General features: G+C 37.9%; 1 protein-coding gene across 1 annotated transcript in view; it reads right to left on the bottom strand.

The window, feature by feature from the left end:
• The window catches only part of coq8aa (coenzyme Q8A, genome duplicate a), a 49,803-nt gene that overhangs the window by 14,734 nt on the left and 13,787 nt on the right, over positions 1–21,282 (bottom strand). The window contains exons 5-10 of the mRNA XM_066706318.1: positions 19,274–19,348; positions 10,270–10,395; positions 7,075–7,160; positions 5,979–6,119; positions 5,243–5,324; positions 3,221–3,314 (exon numbers count right to left, since the gene is read on the bottom strand). Coding sequence (XP_066562415.1) covers positions 3,221–3,314; positions 5,243–5,324; positions 5,979–6,119; positions 7,075–7,160; positions 10,270–10,395; positions 19,274–19,348 — 604 coding nt within the window. The remainder of the gene's footprint in view (positions 1–3,220; positions 3,315–5,242; positions 5,325–5,978; positions 6,120–7,074; positions 7,161–10,269; positions 10,396–19,273; positions 19,349–21,282) is intronic.

Raw genomic sequence — 21,282 nt, 5'->3', positions numbered from 1 at the left:
AGACTTACATTGTGCAGGACCTTTTGATATGTATCCTTTCTGGAAACAGGTAACTGACAAATTGGCATGCGATTAACTACAGGATTTTCTCATTTGAACATCTCATGGCATCGTTACTCTTTCCAATGGGTTGGGAATTAGTTCTGTGAATTTTCCCAAACATGACGATACCATGTAGGCTTCAGAAAATTATTTTCTTATACTGCATGATAATAAAGCACGTCAAAAAGACATTAATTTTGTAACTGATCCTCAACACAGAAAGAAGAATAAATAATCATCTCACAGCAATGACAAATTAAACCAAAGATGTGACGAAATGCATTGGATGTTCTGTGCTTTGTTATTTTTCCTCCCATTAACTTGATGTTATAACATCTGACACACCTGGATATTTATTTTTACATTTTGTAAGTGTAATGATGTATTTTTTGAAGGTTTGTCTGACATGATAGCATCAACATAAAATTAATATTATCCCTATACTGCAAAGGTATAAAGTTTGCTCTTGTTAGCTCAATTGTACTATGATGTTTATTGTATTTCGCAGTGACTGAATTTACTGCACTTGTTATGCTTTGAAAACGTTTGTGAAAACTAAGGTTATCTGCAAATAAATAAATAATAATAGAGCCAATACTACTACTAATAAAATATTAATAATAAAAGTTAATAGTACTACTAGTTATATTTATGTATTTGTTTATAATTAATTAGGTAGACATTTGTTCAAGGTGAATTAGGGAATTAAGGAATTAAGGTATTCACAATTTCATGTTCAGTTTAATGATTTGACTGATGCTACTTTTTTTTTTATTTATTTTTTTATTGGGTTATGGTTTCACTACTGTAACACTGTGCATCCCCTTGAATTGTATGCTGAAATGTATACTTCAGAATTGAATTTTGAGGTTTCCTGTTCAAACAAACCTATGAACATACCAATGAGGCCACAACCAAGAGAATCAGACGTTGGGCACGCCTCCACTACCACTTCATTGGCAGATACATTTTCAAATAATTGTATCATATGTGAAGTTATATGGATAATTTACACTCAGTAATGTTTAAATCCACTGTATTTTTCTTTAAACCCAATACATTTTCTAATCATGACAAGCAAAAGTAATGTGCGTCTAATTTAAACTGTGTGCTTACGAATTCAAACTTCAGGATTTGATGCCGTGGTTTCCTGCTGAAACCAACAAAAACAGACTGCCTTGACACAACTGTAACCAAGAGGCTCGCCTGAGGTCAAATGAACAATCTTTTGAATTGATTCCTTTGGCTTAAGTGAATCTAATTAATTAATTCAGTTAAATAGTTTGAACTAATAATCCAGAGAGAAACAAGGCAGCTCTCTTGGAACAGACTGCACGTTACAATATTCAACCTGCCTTTTCCGATTTCTGATTGGATGCGCCCATTTAAAAATCCACGGTTCACCACTGTTATCGGTCCATCTACCTCACATCTCGATCATACCGCTGAACACACAAGGACAACACCTCTCCTTTCCAAGCCACATGGTTAGGGAGGAGGGAAAAAAGCAGGTGTCTTTTACCTATATTGTAATGTAACTGAAAACCCATAGTGTTAGCACCTTTGCCCAGCACTATAGCATAGGATCATGAAGCTAAAGCTACTTGGCATTTCTGGAAGATTTGACAAAAACACCACATGTCCATCTTGCCTGCAAGGATAACTGGATAATTCTGTATAAAGCGTACAGTAATAATATCAATTCTAACCATGATAATCCTCCATTAGATGAGTTTTATCAATGCCAATTACTTAAATGGATCTTACTTGGGCTCCAGTGACCTTGGGATCTCACACTGAACAGGCAACCTGCACAGCACACCATACATCTAGATCTTAGCACACACAGTGCAGAAATGCAAACTGACATGTTGTGCCTGGAAACTCAGATTAAGCAAACCCTTAGGATCCTATTCGGTAGCATGGGATATTTACTATAGCGCTCAAAGTCCGAGCTGAATTACACACTCACTGTCTGTAACGGGACACCCCTTCTTCAGTCACAGAACCTATCCTGCACTTTCCATATCATCGAGTGTCATGCCCCCCCAAGCAGAGGATGAGCAATTGCCAGGGTTGTTGTTTTCCTGTATTATTTCCAGGACTTCTATATTTAAGAACTGGCAAATGGTGCGCTTTCATCCTCATGCCATTGAAACATAACACAGTCACCAATAGTTATTCCGAGCACTCAGCTGTGACAGCTGCGGGGAGCGAGGGAAGCAGTTCCTCGTTTACCAGGCCTCCGAGTTCAGGTTGGTCAGTCTTTTATATGAACATGTTTATTTTTAACTCCCTTATATTCACTGGCACGGTCATCAAAAACAGACATTCATTGATAACATGCACCATCATTTTCCTTATTTTTAGAACAGTTACAAGCTGAAGACTAAGAAGCGACTGGTCAGTGACTACTGCGTTGGCCTGGCTGCCAGAACTCAGGATGAGCAACGTGGCAGAAATGTCTACAGGCTGAGGACGCTGAGAGGAGGGATTTATGGCACCAGTTGTACTAACAAGATTAAAAACAGATCATAAAGAAGCGTTGTACAAAGCAGATCAGGCTAAGGTTCAAGTGATCCAATTTATTAACCGATCATTAAGCAGCACACACGGTAACTAAGGGAGTAACTTTTTTTTTCGGGTAAAACTGGAGAAACGGTGAATCTTCCAAGATCGTTATTATGTATTGGAAAAAACTCCTACTAACATAAGTGCAAATGTTACAACAGGGGATGGGGGGACATCTGAGGAAATTATAACAACTGTCAATAAGTATTCATCTAATAATATGAAGGTATACAAAGATTGTATTATGCACAAGTAAACTTTAATTATAGATTGATCACGTCTACAATGCAAGTAAAGGACATCCCCTGACTGTGTAATTAATTAAATGGCTTTGTTTACTTAAACCTATTAATCCCTTTAGGTACAATAAATCCAGTGGGGAGCTTTTAAGTACTCTGATGACCCTGGAAAATCTTTAAGGAGTGAATAATTTACATTTTACAACTTATACTGTCCTGTATTATTTATAAATAGGTTATTTGCAACACATTTCCAGCCACTCGCTGAGTTGTGGCGCAGGGACTTTCAGGAGTTTTTTATTTAAGGGTGTGTATTAAGTGTGTTCAGTTCAACCTCCTGGAAAAGCTTCCCATATCTTGTCACTCACTTGAATTTCCTGGCACACTGGGCCTCTCTGATGTAATCGCACTCCAGCGCCAGCTCCCGGCTCATAACCTCGATCAAGTGCTCAGGGAAGAGACCTGCAGAGAACAGACAAAAACACACACAAAAATAGAGAAGGAAATTAGGAAAGATCAGACCAGATTTGAGAAAGCAATAAACCGTTAAGACTTTGGTCTTCGACTGCAACTCTGAAAAATAGAGGAACAACTAGTGCCCAGTTTGTTCAATCACATCCCCAGGGGCTTAGGAACATTCCTAAAATATACAATTCTACATAAATAAGTACAAACAGAAGTATAAATATTCAGTTAATACTGGTTTGTTCAGAAGAGACACAAAAACAACCACCACAGAGTAGATGTTGCAACAAAGTTTTCAAAGCCAACAAAAATAAAACAAATCTTTGTAATGAAGGCCCTGTGTAGGTAATAATACCTTTAACAGTAGACTGCATTTTGTCATCATGCTCTTGCGTTTATTTTAGGGAGAATGTGTTAATGCTGGCTAGATCACTTGTTTGGTTTATATTCTGAAAGTGAATTTGGAATTTGAACTGTAGGCAAAGTTCTCTTTGCAGTTCATGTATCTATCCACTGCGATGGCAAACGGCAACATACTTTAATCCTATATTGCTTACATTCGGATTATGTGCGTTCCTAATGATTCTCCATTTGTATGAACACATTAACTACCCAAGCTGTGAAAAAGACCCTGGATCCAGGCAAATGAAAGTAAATAAAGGGAGTAGGTCTGTGTTGCACAAACTGAAGGTTACAAAGGGCATTGTGCAACGTGAATTTACTTCCCACTCAGACAGCTCTGAGGTGTCTTTGGTAAACATATTTTTGCTGGAGATGGTATTCAGAACACTACATACATTCAGAGAAGCAATTATGCAGAACACAACCTACAGAATAACTTTAAACAGCTGCCACTTCACCAAACAGCAGCACGTCCATTAGAGCAGACTGAGTCAAGAGGCATGAAATTCATCATGATATTTGGTACAGATATGTTTATGACTCTTGTGCTACCTGCCCAATGGGTAATTGTATGTACAAATAATGTGATCTATTGTAACAATTGTATGTCACCCTGGATAAGGGGGTCTGCTAAGTAACAGAAGAAGGAGGAGGAGGAGAAGCAGCAAATCAAGCATTAGTCAGACCTTCTCAAAAATGATATGCATCCCCCCAGCAAATTTAGGTTGTTTCAAGAATGTTAGAATGTAAGAATTGGGGGACATTTCAGAGTTTGTGAAAATTAAGTCTTTCAAACATGCAAGAAAAACACATTTTAAAAATAGAAAGAGCTCAAATGGTTTCAAACTCGAGAAGATGCTGCAAATCACTTCAAACGCTTTGAACATTGGAATGTTATCCATCGAGTTATAAAAGGTATTCATAGATACATTCATCTTGCTCTCACTTTAAAGCGCAAATGTTGCTCACCTTTTCTATGTGCTAAAATTCACAAGTTTGTGGATCTGCAAGTCCATTAGGGAAAAATATATTGTTTAACATACTTATTTTATGACACAACTTGATTGAGACCATTAGAAAAATAAATCAATTAATCCAAGAGACCAAAAAGGTATTCATATTTAACTTTTCAGAAAAGATGTTCGTTGCCAGTGAAGGTGTCAGATCTTTTATCGTTTACCGAGTATCACAAGGCTTCTTATTTAATGCCTCATTTGAAATGGGGCGTTTTTATGGAGCACTTTAGTAGTTCCAGCTCAGCTGTGAAGAATTGTCACCTCTGAACCACACATACATCATACATTTGAGGCTATTTTTAAACCCACTTAATGATCACACTACGCTACATTGCAAAGATGTATTGAAGGGCTGCTGCCATATAGGGCGACCCAAGTCATGCAAATCACACCCGAGGGAAGACAAAATCAGTACGAAGCTCAAAGACCTCAATTTTGGAACATTTTTTTGGAAATCAAGACAAAAATGTGCTATAAAAACAACAACTTCTATTAATGCAATCTTACCTTCAGGCAAGGAGTTGCTCATGCTGAGGACAGTCATTAAATTATTCACATCGCTGTTGATGCTCTGTGCCACTCCAGGATACTGCAATTGAACAGAAAGGGTTTGGACAACACAGTTTGGGACAGTTACAGGACTAAGGTCTTGCACACGGGGCAGTCTGGTGGAAAAGATAATTGGTTTGAAACTTGTATTGCTTCCCTACAGTGTTTGAGATTAATTTTACAAAAGGGGAAGGAACAGATGAAAATTAAAAGTAAACTAAACCCTAACATGTGCTATTAAAAAGACAGATATCCACCTTTACAATTTTGTTGGGCTACGCTTAAAATTATATACTTTGTCCGTAAACACAATGTAGTTAAAGGATGGTCATTTTCAGATAAAATTCAGTTAATTTTGATCACTTCTACAAGGCTGCACAGCTCTGGTTCTGGAGGTTAACAATCCAGCAGGTTTATAGGAATCTACTGGGGAATACTGTTCAATTGGCCGAATAAAACCACTAAAGTGAAGATACTGAGACCCTTCAGGACCAGAGACATGCAGCCAGGCTCAATAGTATACAGAGTGTTAAAGCTGACTAAATCCAACAGCTAAGAAACCGTCCGGGTCCTACTTTAATCACCATGTTCATTTCTGAGTTCTGTTCTGTTGTATTTTTGCAATAGTGTCACCGATGGTCTAAAATGCTCATTGTAGAAGAAGAGCTGGGGTCTGCTGTATTTCAGGTCTCACCTGGATCTTCATGGCCACCTCTCTGCCATCCTTCAGTTTCGCCAGGTGGACCTGACCGATAGAAGCAGCAGCAAATGGCCGCTCTTCAAAGAACTCCAGCTTGTCTCTCCAGTTTGGCCCGAGGTCGTTATTTAAAGCTTTCTGCCATGGGAAAGACACTTAAGTAACTCGTATAACTAAAAGACACAATAATAAAGTATATTTCTTAAGGTGTTGAAAATATAATTTAACTACTTTGCTTTCACATTAATTTCAAATGTTACAAATTTAAAATGAAAGACTTAATTACTGATCTACAAAGACTTATGTGACTAATCATTGCATTGTTTTCTCATTAGGGAAAAAGGTGTTAATTTAAGATTTGAGGAATACAGTGCATGATTTTAATATAACAGATGTTGTGTTGTAATAGTTTGTAGGAATGGAAAAAAAGTGTGAACTGAAGTTCTTAATTTCCATTCAATATCCAAAGAACACATTTTGAATGGCACTAGACAATGTTAATTAAGGGAATGTGAATGAAATGGTATCAATGGTCCAAGTGAAAGATCTGGTCACCCATCCTTGGCAGGTTAGACCCCGACCTTGTGAGATCAACTCTTTCACCATCAACTGCATGAAAATAAGCTGAAATAACTACTTGACAACAAGCCATTCAACAACTGACACTTATCCAGGTTTAATCATCAGGTCTTAATGACAATATATACTGCCAAATATCCTCACAAATATGTGAGAAGACTATTTTAATAATTTCTACCTTTGATTGTATGCATGTATAAATACATAAATCACTGGCCTTCTATCATTAAGTTAGAAAACAAATATTTGAAAAAGTTAGAAGCCTATTTTTTTTTTTAAATGCAATAGATGAATATAAAGTCTTTGCTTAATGAGTGTGACCTATGAAAGCAGAACTTTTATGATCCAACCCAACGTCAACAGTGCAATGGATATTCAATAAGTACTGATATCAATGACAAAATGCATTTCCCCTGCAAATAAACTACATCAGAACAGATTTGTACGACTACATATAAAATCAAGTCCAATAAGGTTTCAGAGATATTTTAAGAAATATATATATATTTTTTACCATCATTTGCTTTATCGGCATGAAATCTGCACTCTGTCGAACCCGGTCAAAGATCTTGGCCAACTGAGGATTAATGAATGCATCATCTAGGAAGGAAAAAAGACACAAATGTTATGATTAATCAAATGCCAAACTGAATCAATTCAGTGGAAAACTTTCTTAGATTAAACAAAACCAATATTTTGCATCCACATCAGAGGTAATAGTAAATGAATAGTGAATAGTAAATCCCCTCCTGTTTGGAAGCTTTTTACTTGGTGGGAGTTAATTCATGGTTGCAGTTTATCTACTGAACTGAAACTACAAAGGTGTTTGCCTGGTCTGCCAGAATAATGCCAGGATGGACAACATTCTTGCAGTTGGATATTATTAAACTAAGTGAATTCCACTATCTCACTCATGTCTTGTTAGCAAGGAGATACTGCTTTGAATGTTGAAAATATTTTGTCATAATTAGTAGTACTGTTTTATGTTTTTAATCATAATGAATATGACCCTTTAAAACTTTAAAACTTGACATCAATAACATTAATTAATTAACAGTAATATAAAAAATGTAATGCTGACAACTTTGTTTTGAAAAGGGCATACGCAGAGATGGGTTTCATTATTAAAATATGTCTTCTGTTGCATTTTAATATCTAAAAGGCAAGACATAATACTCACATTTGATTAGATATTTGAAACTGACTAGGGCTGGGATTAAATCAAAGCTTTGACCCACCCACTATTAGAAAACTAGAGAACTGTTCTCAGTAGCAGCTTCATTTTTTGTAAGATTACACTTTCTTCTAATCATAAATGTAACTGCTATAATGTACAGGCTTGTAGTTTGCTATTAGCGGGTGGGTCAAAGTTTTGATTTAATCCTGCCCTAAGTTTTAAATAACACATTTCAGTCTAGTTCTAGTCTTTCAGTTTGGAAAACCCAAGCACTTAAATCAATACTAGAACATAAAGCATTTACATCACTTTAAAAACTGGACTTGAGCATTACTAAATCAAAATAATGTGTAGAAAATAAGTTATTCTCTGATGAGAAACTTAAAATACATGGAGTACACCATCAGTCTATCTTTCTAAAAAGTGTGACTACATTAGGTAAATGAATATAGCACTGGATGTCCTGCAGTCCCTTGTATTAATGCTTGTGTTGTCGCAGTATGTGAATGTGTGTATGTAAAACATTATTCACAAATGACAAAAAACATACAAAATGCATTTCTCAAGAAAGAAAAAAGTGGACTGTTTACCAAGAACTGAATATGACATTTGTTACGAGAAAAAGTATTCAATATATTTATGTATATACAAACCCAGATAAAGCAACGATTTCTATCCTTATTAAGACATGTACACTGTGACATGAAAACCAATGAGATCAAGACAAATGAAATGGTGTTTACTTCAGAGAACAATATTTTTTATTATGGTTCAAGCAAGGTGAAGAAAGAAAAAAAATCTGGCACACTTGTTTGTTTTGATTAGCTGTGCCCTTGGGTAGGCCCATACACTGCAATCTCACATCAGTCATTAACCATGACTGTGACACAGTGAGTGAACCTGCTATAAAGGTGATCTGGGGTTACACTGATTGCGTAGTTACAAGTGCACATTTGCTCACTAGAAGGAAGTAAACACACCGTACAATGGCTTTATAAATAACATTTCACACATTCTTATTTATTTAAGGAGCACTATTTTGAGCTACTGAAAGCATAAAACATGGCTTGCGAGAAAATTCCTGATAAGACCAACTGCTAGTCTTCTGCAACGGCTCGTCATTAGCCCATGAGCTCGGCTGCTACATAGCTTGCATGTTCTCCAACGTTTCCACTCAATGTCACGTTCATTTAATGCCATGCATATCAACAAACCCTTTCCCTCTGCAGTAAACAGGGTGTATTCTCTTTCAATATCCTTCACTGCATGTATGGCAAAGAAACTTCTGGAGGGTGTGCTATCTCCACCTACTTTTCACAGGCCAGCTCAAAGTAACACACTCAGAGCTGCGATAAAAGATAAGGGCGACTTTAGTCCCGAAGAACAAAACAGGAAAAAAAAAAAAAAAAAAACAGAAGAAACCATACCAGTTTAAGCTAAACCATCTGATGAAAGACAAAACCTGTATTGCTTCAGATTCAACTTTGGAACCTGGTAAAATTACATTTGTTTCTTCAAAGCATAGAAGCATCACAGAGTTCTGCTCTAAAGGATATTTTAGTCATTAATGGCTTGTCCACAGGCTTGCCTGATAAAATAACCAATTAGCATGGTCCCCATCCCCTTTAATAAACCATAAACCGGTCCAAATGAAAAGGGCTATTAGTCAAATATTAATATTCCTTTCAGAACTGTTACTGTTCAATAAAATCAAAACAGGGCATACAAAAATTGAATCCAAATGTCAGCCTTAGAGAACCGATTTAAAATCGAAATAGTTCCAAATCTATCAAATGCTACTAGAACAAAGTGACACTCCTATAACTTTGTTTTATTTTTCCCCTAACCAGGCTTAAGAGGAATGTATAAATAGGAGATACGCATTAAGCACACTACTTTGGCAACGGTGCGACTCCAAAGGTTATCATACTTGAATATGGTGCTTTGGCGTGTATATCAAGGTTGTATTGAACTCGGGGGAATGGCTGTTACATTCTTCACTAGTCAGTAAATCTTTTTGACAACGTAAATTGCGCTCCAACATTCGCCGGCTGTTACTCTGTGCACTGAAGTGCATGCATCTGGTTGCCAGTCCTTAACGGCACCGACGAGCTCCGAAAAGCATTACCCTTTTAGCTGACCTAATTCCACAAAGATAAAAGAATACGGTTGAGAACAGAAGGCCACCCAATGACATACTGATCAAAGCTTTTATACAGTGCTAGATTACCCAGCCAAAACAACTTGGGCATTCTTGTCACTAGACAGATCAATGAGTGAGATGGCTAAAGGTAGAATTTGAGGTGTGTGTGTGTGTGCACATGGAGAGGGGGAGAAATTTATACAAACTAAAATGATGTGTAGTTGCCATTCATCTATTCATACAATCACTTGTTTGTTTCTTGCAATTCATCATATGCAATGGGGATTTTGTTTAGATGTACCCAAGAGGTGCTACACTTCTCATACTTTATAAAACTAATACTTTTTTTTTGTTTTTTTAATATTATATAGACTTGACTGAAAGCTCACCTTGAATGCTCAGCATCTGTCCCAGTTTGAGAGCCGCCCCGCGCACCTTGCACAGGGTGCGGACAATCCTCTCGGCATTGGCCTCGGAGAGAAAAGGGCTGGAGTCCAGGACAGCCTTCTTATCCCCTGAAAGGAAAAGTTGATTAGGATGGGGTTAGCATTAGGCAGCTCAGAAAGATGAGAGCGGTGGATAAAGATAACTATTTATAGATGGCAAGAGATGTGTTTATTTTCTTATAGAGCTGGGATAATTTAAATTTATTTTAATATTCAACCATTTTGGGGGGTATTCAAGTTCTTGTATTCATGACTGCATTCAATAATTCAATTCATGCGCCTTTTAGGGCTTGACTTGAGAACTAATACTGTGTTTACACTGCAAGGTCAGACCTCAAGCAGGTTTTCAAGCGGCTGTGATCCGACCGCCAGCAGGTTCTTATCAATATTCGGTGCCACGTTTACACTGCGGACGGACCTAAGCAGTCTGTCAGATTTCTGTTTCTAAATAGCACACAGAGAAAAGGTCATTTATGGGTTACATTTTAACCCCACAAAACAATCTGCAAACCTGAAACATCCATTTCAATATCTATGACCTTGGTTTTATTAGTGTTTTTCGTAGGAAGGTTTTTATGTAGTATACATTACATCTATTTATTTAAATTCACAGACTACCATATACAGTGTTATATTTAGCAAACATGCAAATACATCTCCCTTTTTGTCTTGCACACCCTCTTCATTACAGTCAAATACTTGAATGCTCACACGCAACCAGCTAGGTCCCTGTACTGGTATGTCAAATATGAAGTCTGTGTGCAGAGAGACTAGACTACACCACACATGCCCAAATCTGGACAGCACACCTGCTTATGCTGCATCCATACATAGCACTGGGAACGCATTAGTTGGATTAATACTCTGTGTAGTTACTCTTTGCATTAGGCAGGAACAGAACCGAATCTGGGTGCAGGGAATGGGTGTACAGGAATACTTGAGCACATTATGGTCAAGGGCAACATAAAGCTGAAATTGTTATTTTATTACATATTTTGGTCATGTCCACAATTGCATTTATAGAATAAAGGTAAAGTCCAAAATGAGTATTTAGTAGTTTCTACATGTAATTTTTTTACTAATATAATTGATAAAAAAATAAAAAAATAAAATCACTGAAGAACAGAAGTACATAATCTCAAATACTAATATTATTCTTGCGATTCTTTTATGGATGTATCACACTTCGGCACTCAACAAATAGCGTTTGCGTATAGCAACACATTGTGTTGTACCGAGTCAAAATTTGTCTCACACGATGAGCCTTTCAGATAATGTTCTCTCCTCTAGTGCTTGTTGGACAGTCTGCAGTCTTCTCCTTTCTCTGGGACCCGAGAGCATTTGGCTTTAGTGTTTGATTTTATTATTCATTTTTTTATCTTCCTCCGACATATTGTCTACATTTTCCTCAATTATGTTTTTTTCCTCAACATCTTTTAATCTTCCTCTTCACCTGTGTTCCCATTTCCTCTTCTTTTGCTTTAGATAATCCGTGTTCTTGGCACGGTTGGCTGTCTTGACCTGAACCCAAATTCTGGTGGACAGCAAGCAGCTTAATGAAAAACATCCTACACAACATGGCATAGGAGAGAAAATAGGACATTTCCAAAACTCCAGGAGTCTTGGGTCTACTTGACAGGATGTAATTCAAGTGACAGAAGAATCATATTTTGAAAGTATTGATCTGCAGAGCACCGAATCAGCAGGGGAATTGGCTTTATGGATGATATTAATGAATTAAAGTTTTCGACATGTGAGTACAAACAAATTTGAGTGTTGCGGAGAATGAAATTAGTTTGGTGCGTCACAATATTATTGCTTGATCCTGTTGTTTTTTGTTAAGTTATTAGTGTGTGATTATAGAGTAATAAAGCTGTTTTTACTACATTAATCAATACTATTTATATGCCACTAAACATAAATATATATTTTACTAACACAGTTTATTGACAGAAGCATACTGCTAAACAAAAAGGAGGGAAGCAGCTGTCTGTCACTTGGCAGTCAGTGCCAGATGCACTAGTGATGCTTTGTGTAAATAAGCTTTTATTTCTACATAACGTCTACTAAGATTTTGTTTGGATAAGTTTGTTGTCTCAATTTTTTCTGCACTGTGGTGAAATGGGAAAATACATTCCACCACAAAAAAAACAAGAGATCCTCAGGCATCGGTCACTCAGATCTCCAACCCCCATCTCCTCCAGCCACAAGGAGAGCATAAACTCACACTCTCCTCAGGCTACAAGGAGAGAAGCCACATATAGTACATCTGAGGTGCCTGTAGCTTTAAAGAGGTTTATAATTCACTCATTTGTGCTCCATTTTCCACGCCTCATGTTTAAAACGCGTTGCATTTGTAAAATCCCTTGCTGCAATAGAGCTGGCTAACCTTATAAAACCTTTGGTGCTTACTAGCCTCTCATTTTTATATATTTATTTATTTTACTTTGATGTCTCCATTTGTTCATTTTCATTTAATGCAAGGCATTTACTTGCAAAATGTATACTTACAGAACTTTGAGCACAAATGTAACAGCAGAAAACATGTGGAAATGGCCTGAATTAAAGGTCAACCACGCATACAAAACTACAAAATAGCAGCCATTTGCAATCCAAAGCCACACACGCACTGAGCTTGGCCCATTCTTTACACAGCGCTAATCGCACAATATATGCCAAGCAGCTCCAATAGTCAGTATAACATGTCTTATGGAGCAAGCTGAAGGCATTCATATAAAGCGTAAGCCACATTTTAGCCAGTTCTTTGAATGACAAATAAAATGTACTGACTTTTAAAGGATTTGAAAAAACATTTTTTAATTTAATTATTTTTAATGAGGCATAGGAACCATGATTGTATGTGGTACCATATAAAGTTATCTACCATAATGTTAAAAAAAACTAAAACAAAGGGTAACCCACTCTGCAAGGTTCATAACAATCTGGATATAACACTATTTTGGTGTGGGGTGTTACTTGAGCCAGAGGACAAAGGAACCCTTTCTTCAGCCAGGTGCATACAAATCTACCTCCAGAGAAATACTGTAGTTTGGTTAGGGATGATTTACCAAGATGCATAAGACTACTGCAACACACATCTAACAGAAGTATTTACAAGTTGCCATAGGAAAGTACAGGTGAGAGGCAGCCATCTTGTTGTTTGACTAGTTTCAGACCAGTCTTAGCATTGCTCATTTTGTTTTAAGTTTGCCTAAATTGACGTTAGCATTGTCTGTAGTTTGCCTAAATTGAAGTCAATTCAGTTCAGCTGCTGAGTTGGTGAAAGTAAACAGGTTGTAGAAGGGAGATTTTGTCTAGGACTAGCAGGAATTCTGTTGCAGGAGGAGCCAGATGGGGCCAGTTAGGTGTGAATTGGGGGTAGCTGTTTTTTGGTCACAAAAGTTAAGCAGTCGACTAGGCACAGGAACCAAGGGACTTAAAAACAACTAACATTTAGAAGCATGTGGCCACTACAGTGTCAGGTTTGCAGAATGATTGCCTTCCTGGATGAACTCATCCAAGAAGGTTTCATTTGTGAACGTTGTCAACAGGTTGAAATCCTAGAAATCAAGGTTCGTGATCTTGAGGCTCAGCTGTTGATCTGCGGTGTTGATCTGCTCCAAGAATAGGGAGCGCGCACAACCCCTAGAGACACCCCAAGAGCTAGAATTGCCCAACAGGTTCCAACTGCTGGACACCAAGTTGGACAGTGACAGCTCAGAGGGTGATGGGGGGGCAGTTGAGCACCAGAGCACCATGGTGCCCACTCCCCCCCAGAAGAGGGAGGTAGTTATAGTAGGAGACTCAATTCTTAGAGGTGTAGATCACACAGTGTGTTCTAGTGACAAGGAGACCCGGATGGTATCTTGCCTGCCTGGTGCTCAGGTTGCAGATCTCCCTAAACTAGTATGCGGTGTACTGGCCAAAGCCGGGGGGAATCCACTGGTCATGGTCCACATTGGAACCAATGACATAGGAAAAGGTAGGACAAAGGTTCTGCAAGACAAATTTAAAGAGTTAGGAACAAAACTAAAGAGCAGAACCTCCATGGTAGTTTTCTCCAAAATACTTCCGGTACCAACTGCCAGGCCAGGGAGACAGGCTGAGATTAGAAAGTTTAACATGTGGTTGAAATCTTGGTGTAGGGAAGAGGGGTTTAGGTTTATGGAGCATTGGTCTTTCTTCTGGGATAGATGGGACCTGTAAAAAATGGACGGTCTACATCTAAACAAAAGGGGGGCTAATGCATAGGGAGAGCATATGGGCAGAGAAATTGAGAATAATTTAAACTAGGGACCAGGGGGGCATGGAGCTCTGACAATGGGAGATGTTCCTCTAAGGAAAGAAAACAAAGGGAACCCACTAGTAGGAAAGTCCTGAAATGTTTGCACCTCAATGCCAGGAGTATAAGGAACAAGATGTTGGACTTAGAAGCCACAATGCTGGCTCAGCTCGTTACCTGTATAAAAGACACCTGTCCACAGAAGCAATCAATCAATCAGATTCCAAACTCTCCACCATGGCCAAGACCAAAGAGCTGTCCAAGGATGTCAGGGACAAGATTGTAGACCTACACAAGGCTGGAATGGGCTACAAGACCATCGCCAAGCAGCTTGGTGAGAAGGTGACAACAGCTGGTGCGATTACTCGCAAACACAAAATAACTGTCAGTCTCCCTCGGTCTGGAGCTCCATGCAAGATCTCACCTCGTGGAGTTTCAATGATCATGAGAACGGTGAGGAATCAGCCCAGAACTACAAGGGAGGATCTTGTTAATGATCTCAAGGCAGCTGGGACCATATTCACCAAGAAAACAATTGGTAACACACTACGCCGTGAAGGACTGAAATCCCGCAGTGCCCGCAAGGCCCCCCTGCTCAAGAAAGCACATGTACAGGCCCGTCTGAAGTTTGCCAATGAACATCTGAATGATTCAGAGGAGAACTGGGTGAAAGTGTTGTGGTCAGATGAGACCAAAATCGAGCTCTTTGGCATCAACTCAACTCGCCGTGTTTGGAGGAGGAGGAAAGACCCCAAGAACACCATCCCCACCGTCAAACATGGAGGTGGAAACATTATGCTTTGGGGGTGTTTTTCTGCTAAGGGGACAGGACAACTGCACCGCATCAAAGGGACGATGGATGGGGTGAGATCCTCCTTCCCTCAGCCAGGGCATTGAAAATGGGTCGTGGATGGATATTCCAGCATGACAATGACCCAAAACACACAGCCAAGGCAACAAAGGAGTGGCTCAAGAAGAAGCACATTAAGGTCCTGGAGTGGCCTAGCCAGTCTCCAGACCTTACCCATAGAAAATCTGTGGAGGGAGCTGAAGGTTCGAGTTGCCAAACATCAGCCTCGAAACCTTAATGACTTGGAGAGGATCTGCAAAGAGGAGTGGGACAAAATCCCTCCTGAGATGTGTGCAAACCTGGTGGCCAACTACAAGAAACGTCTGACCTCTGCGATTGCCAACAAGGGTTTTGCCACCAAGTACGAAGTCGAAGGGGTCAAATACTTATTTCCCTCATTAACATGCAAATCAATGTATAACTTTTTTGAAATGCCTTTTTTTCTGGATTTTTTTGTTGTTATTCTGTTTCTCACTGTTAAAATACACCTACCATTAAAATTATAGACTGATCATTTCTTTGTCAGTGGGCAAACATACAAAATCAGCAGGGGATCAAATACTTTTTTCCCCTCACTGTAAGAGTCAGAGGGACACTAGTTAGAGAACCAATGGCAAATTGTGATCACAACATGGTTAGCTTTGAGGCATTCTTTCAAAAAACAAGGCCCAAGTCTAAAACAATGGTCTACAATTTCAGAAAAGCAAACCTTGAAGGTATGAGGCGGCATTTAGAAGAGGTAGACTGGAGCACACTGGAAACAGATTCAGTTGAAAATGGATGGTTATATTTTAAGAATATACCACTTGAGGCTCAGGAGAAATTTGTACCAAAACTTTGCAAATTGAGCACCAAAAAACAGTGGCCAAAATGGTTTAATAGAGGTATACAAAAAAATATTAAGAGGAAGAAAATGTTGTATAGCGCATACAAAAGGGACAGAGACTAAACAAAATACATAGAATATGTTGAGCTGCAAAGAGATCTTAAAGATATCAGGAAAGCAAAGAGGGAAATAGAAAGAAACAGCTCTTGGAGCTAAAACTAATGCAAAAAGCTTTTTCAATACTACAACAGCACGAGGACAATAAGGGAGGAAGTGAAACAGATAAAAGGCAAAAACTGAAGTATCTTGGAAAATGAACAAGATGTAGTAAATGTTCTAAATGAATATTTCACAAAGGTTTTTACAAAAGAAAAGACAGATAACATACCACAGGTTAACAATCAGCCCAGGCAAATCATAAATGAGGAGGAGGTACTAAAGGGACTAGCAGAATTAAAAACAAACAAATCACCTGGGCCAGATGGTATATTTCTAACAGTACTTAAAGAAATGAGGGAAATTATTTATAGGCCGCTAAGTCAAATATTCCAAATGACACTTAGAACAGGGGATGTGCCAACTGACTGGAAGATGGCAAATGTCATACCAATCCACAAGAAAGGGGACAAAACTGAGCCAGGAAATTACAGACCAATCAGTCTCACCTGCATTACCTGTAAAATGTTGGAAAAAATTATTAGACAGAAAATAGAGGAGCATCTTAATGAAAACCATATTCTTGGAGATAGTCAACATGGGTTTAGATGAGGCAGATCATGTCTTACTAATTTATTAGAATTTTTTGAACATGCAACTGCAGCTGTAGATCACGTGAAAGCATATGATATGATATACTTAGATTTTCAAAAAGCTTTTGATAAGGTTCCACACCAAAGACTGATCCTCAAATTGGAAGCTGTAGGCATTCAGGGTAATGTAAGTAGATGGATTATGAACTGGTTGATGTATAGGAAACAGAGGGTGTCGATTAGAGGAGTCGCATCTAACTGAAGTGAGGCTGTTAGTGGAGTTCCACAGGGATCAGTACTAGGGCCTTTGCTTTTTCTAATCTATATTAATGATCTGGACTCTAGGATAGTTAGCAAACTTGTCAAATTTGCAGATGATACTAAAATTGGTGGCTCAGCAGATACAATCTTGGCAGCACAGGCTATTCAAAGGGACTTAGACCCCATTCACACTTTAGGCCGGGTCAAAACTAGTCCCGCTTTTCGACCCAGCCTAAATCTTTTGACCCGGCCTAGTGCCGGCCTAAATGTAACTGAATGCACCGGGCCCTGGGGTATTGAAGTTGAAGATTTTTGTTTATTTTCCTGAATGTTGTGCTGTTTACAGGCCAAGATTTTGTATTCGGCTTTTGACAGCATTTGATTAATGGAAGAGCACGGATTCCTGCCACTATTTTGATGGATAACAGCAAAAGCTACTGAAATAGATTAGAACAGTAAATATGTGGCAATCGAGCCAGTTTGAGAGGTACCACACAGGAGACAGAAAAATAATAAAATATAATTTAGGTGTTCATGATGGAAGTGAAGCATTATTCAAAAATCACAAGACAAATAGTTGTATTTTTTAACTATAGCAGCACTAACAAATCTGAACAATTGCCATGAGAGGCAACTATGTATCGGTTCTTGGTATATATGGCTAGGTAGGTAGTACGAACTACAGGTCTTCAAAGGTTATCCTACAAAAGTCACATATAATGTGCTTATGTGGAAAAGAGTAGATCGAAAAAAGGGTAAAATTCCACAGGGCTTAAGAAGACTTTATGTTCCTAATCTTAAGATCATGGTTGGCGCTGAAGCATCAACTTGTCATGCGGCTTAAAACCTCTAGTGTCACAGAAAGATGGCACGGGGAGGAAAAGCAGCTGCTTTTGAACGCAGTCTCAGAGGAAATTACAAACAGCTATCAGAGCTTTACTGGAGCTGAACATGGCATCACTGACCAACTTCTCTTTATTGCAAGTAGAGTCATCTTACATTTGAGGTGGTTTTATATAAAGGGCCAATACAGTACATTAAACTCATATGCCTGTAAACACCTTCTCTAAGGTTGCAGTTGCAGTCAGTCTTATTTTCGCAAAACCACACATCTATTTTGTTAAATTGTTCTTTTGCCCGCCATGAGTATTAAAAAAAAAAAAAAGTTAAAAACTTTATACAGAATACAGTGCAAGAATATTCTGTGTTACACGGTAGCTTTTACTTTACTTGTTTTGAGGCATAAAATAAAATCTGGCAAACTATGGTTGTGTCCTTCAAATTTCAGTTCCTTTTACTGTGACTGATATTTCTCTTTAACAGACTTCAACTTCTTAACAGTTGACATTTTAAGAATTTAAAAAAAATCCTTCACACATATATTCACACATGGCCCAGAAAAACCAGGAATTCAATCTCAGGTCACACTGAGAAGGTCAGCCCCATAAATTAAGGTTTTGGAGCTTCTTGTACGAGACACAGGTCTGACAGCTAAACAACACACTGAACACTGATTGTTTAGATGTTTGGTATTGGTTTATAAATTAATGATAGCCTTATCTCTGCTCTTATCAGCCACATACGGGAGATAACTTGTTTAATAATTCCCTTAGTCATTTGTGATTGCAATTGAGGATTACATTCTCAAAGCTGAATAAGAACAGACGAGTTTCCACAGGTTTAACAGGCAAACCACACTCAGTGAAAACGAACACAGCAAAGCAGCTGAGGGAGACGTAGTGCTGATTGACTGAGTGACTGTAAACAAAGATGCACATCGTCAGTGAGCGTTTTTGACCTGCATTTTGGATTCCCATTTTTAGTTTTTGAAATGAGTAAAACCGTTTTGTTTTTTTCCACAAAGCAACCATGCCTTTGCGAATCAGTGTTAAACAGGGTAATACTAAGCGAGGTCTGATTGTGCGCTACCACAAACTGCTCTTTCTAGCCTCAATACCCCTGGGCATGTCCTTACTTACCATGCTTTTCTTCTGGCCTCAGGCTTTTCTTGGCCACTTCAGCCAAGGCACCAATCCCAAGGCCAACAGCCAGGCCTGGAACAAACAAGACAAACTGAATTCTCAATATATGCATTGACTTGCATTGTCAAATCACTGCATTAGCATATTGCAGGTGAGCAAATTTCATAATTTTATCTTGACTTAAAAAATCTAGATGTAATCTATGGGTTAATATTTTATTTGTTCCACCTCTGTACACTGATATGTTGATGTAACCATCTACTCAGTGAGCAACAATCATTTAAAATCATTCAGTCTTGCTCTTTACAACACACAACCACATATGAAAACTCTTGTGTCTAATAGCAGATCACCAAGCTGTGGACTAAAGGTGGTTTGCAGTTAAAAAGAGCACTGACAACATTTCCTTTCAAATCTATTTTGTTCAGGGAAAATAATCTGCACTGTTGGAATAACTGTTCACTTAACCTTTATTTATATTCATGTCACTTGCAGATAACTGCATTTATATGCTTCATAAGCCTCGTGGCATTTGGCATCACTTATACATTTTGGAAGCATCTTGTACACTCAATGAGCTTCATGAAAGGGTGAAATCAATCCGGCGCCAAAGGCAATTTGTAACAGCATAAATTATTTGAACACCTTCGTGCAGACTGATGGCAATGCCCCACAGCTTTATCATATCAGAAAAAGAAACAAAACACTGGGACACTACAGAAGAAATCTTGGAAACAAATGCATCACCAGATTATAATATAAAAATGAAATTGCAAAGAACCAATACCATAAGACTATTAAATATATTTCTTGTCCCAGAATACCTATAAAACAGTAAAATAGTAGAATATATATATTCTACTATTTTACTATTTGTAATTATAGTGTAATTATACTTAGTTATACTAAGTGTACGACAACCTTCATCCACACAGTAATAACACAAATGAACAGTAAATAAAATCAAATATACATTGAAAACCTAGTAAACCAAAAGTAGTGACCTATATAAGTTTAAAAAACATTACTCATATCATCCTAGTTTCTTCACTAAAGAGACAAAGATTCAACATTAAATACAACATTTAGGCCCATATCACAATTTTTTATATCAATAATTAAATAACCTTGCATTTTAAAAACGAATCCAGCATTTATAGAACTAAAGCCTTTGAAAATGCCCTGACAGACACTACAAGAAAATTTGTCAGTAATATATATATTTAAACGTATCACCTTATCCATTAGTCGACTACAAAACACTAATAAACACTTATCAGCCATGTGCCTCACAACCAGCCTCTCAAATATTATCCACCGCTTGGAAAATGATTTACCTACTCTACAATTGTGGCCCATTCAATATTACCACAATAACCACACTAAAGAACAACTTTTTTTTTTTTTGCACATCTATGATAATTTTTCTCAAGAAAAAAATCAAATCAAATCACCTTCAGACCTGGATATCAGTACAGCACTTGCATTACAGGAAACTGAAAAGTCTGCTTGTGATCTTGAGATAGCAGGGCTGTTTTTCTAAGGTTCTACAGGTGAAGACTTCAAAAGTACAAATCAAGCTGTGTGCATTTATATCCATCAACATTAAAAAAAACTGGATTTTCAAAAGCTGCAAAAGAAGAAGTCATATGGAAAGTAATATTTAAAAACTTTATTTGGGTCACTTAATAAACTTATTTCAAGGCTTTATATAAAAGGCACCATATACATTTCCTGCACTGCTATAAATGAAGCGAATTGTTTACATTAGGCTTCAAGAAATCTTGCCCCGTTTCAGAAAATCATTCTCTTTTTAAATAATGATGTCGCCAACTCTTAACCGCTTGGAGGCTCAATTCTTTTCAGTGTCAACTTACTCTAAATCACAACCAAAATAGACAAGATCCCTCTCTGCCAGGTTACTCTTATCACACAGGAGACAGCTATTTTCTGCTACACTTTGGAAGACTAAAATGTCCTCTGGCAACATTTCCCCTGCTGTGAAT

This window comes from Amia ocellicauda, chromosome 1 (genome assembly GCF_036373705.1).
Source record: "Amia ocellicauda isolate fAmiCal2 chromosome 1, fAmiCal2.hap1, whole genome shotgun sequence".
NCBI lineage: Eukaryota > Metazoa > Chordata > Actinopteri > Amiiformes > Amiidae > Amia > Amia ocellicauda.
The sequence above is the reverse complement of the archived record's forward strand: the minus strand, read 5'-3'. Positions and strand labels throughout refer to the sequence as shown.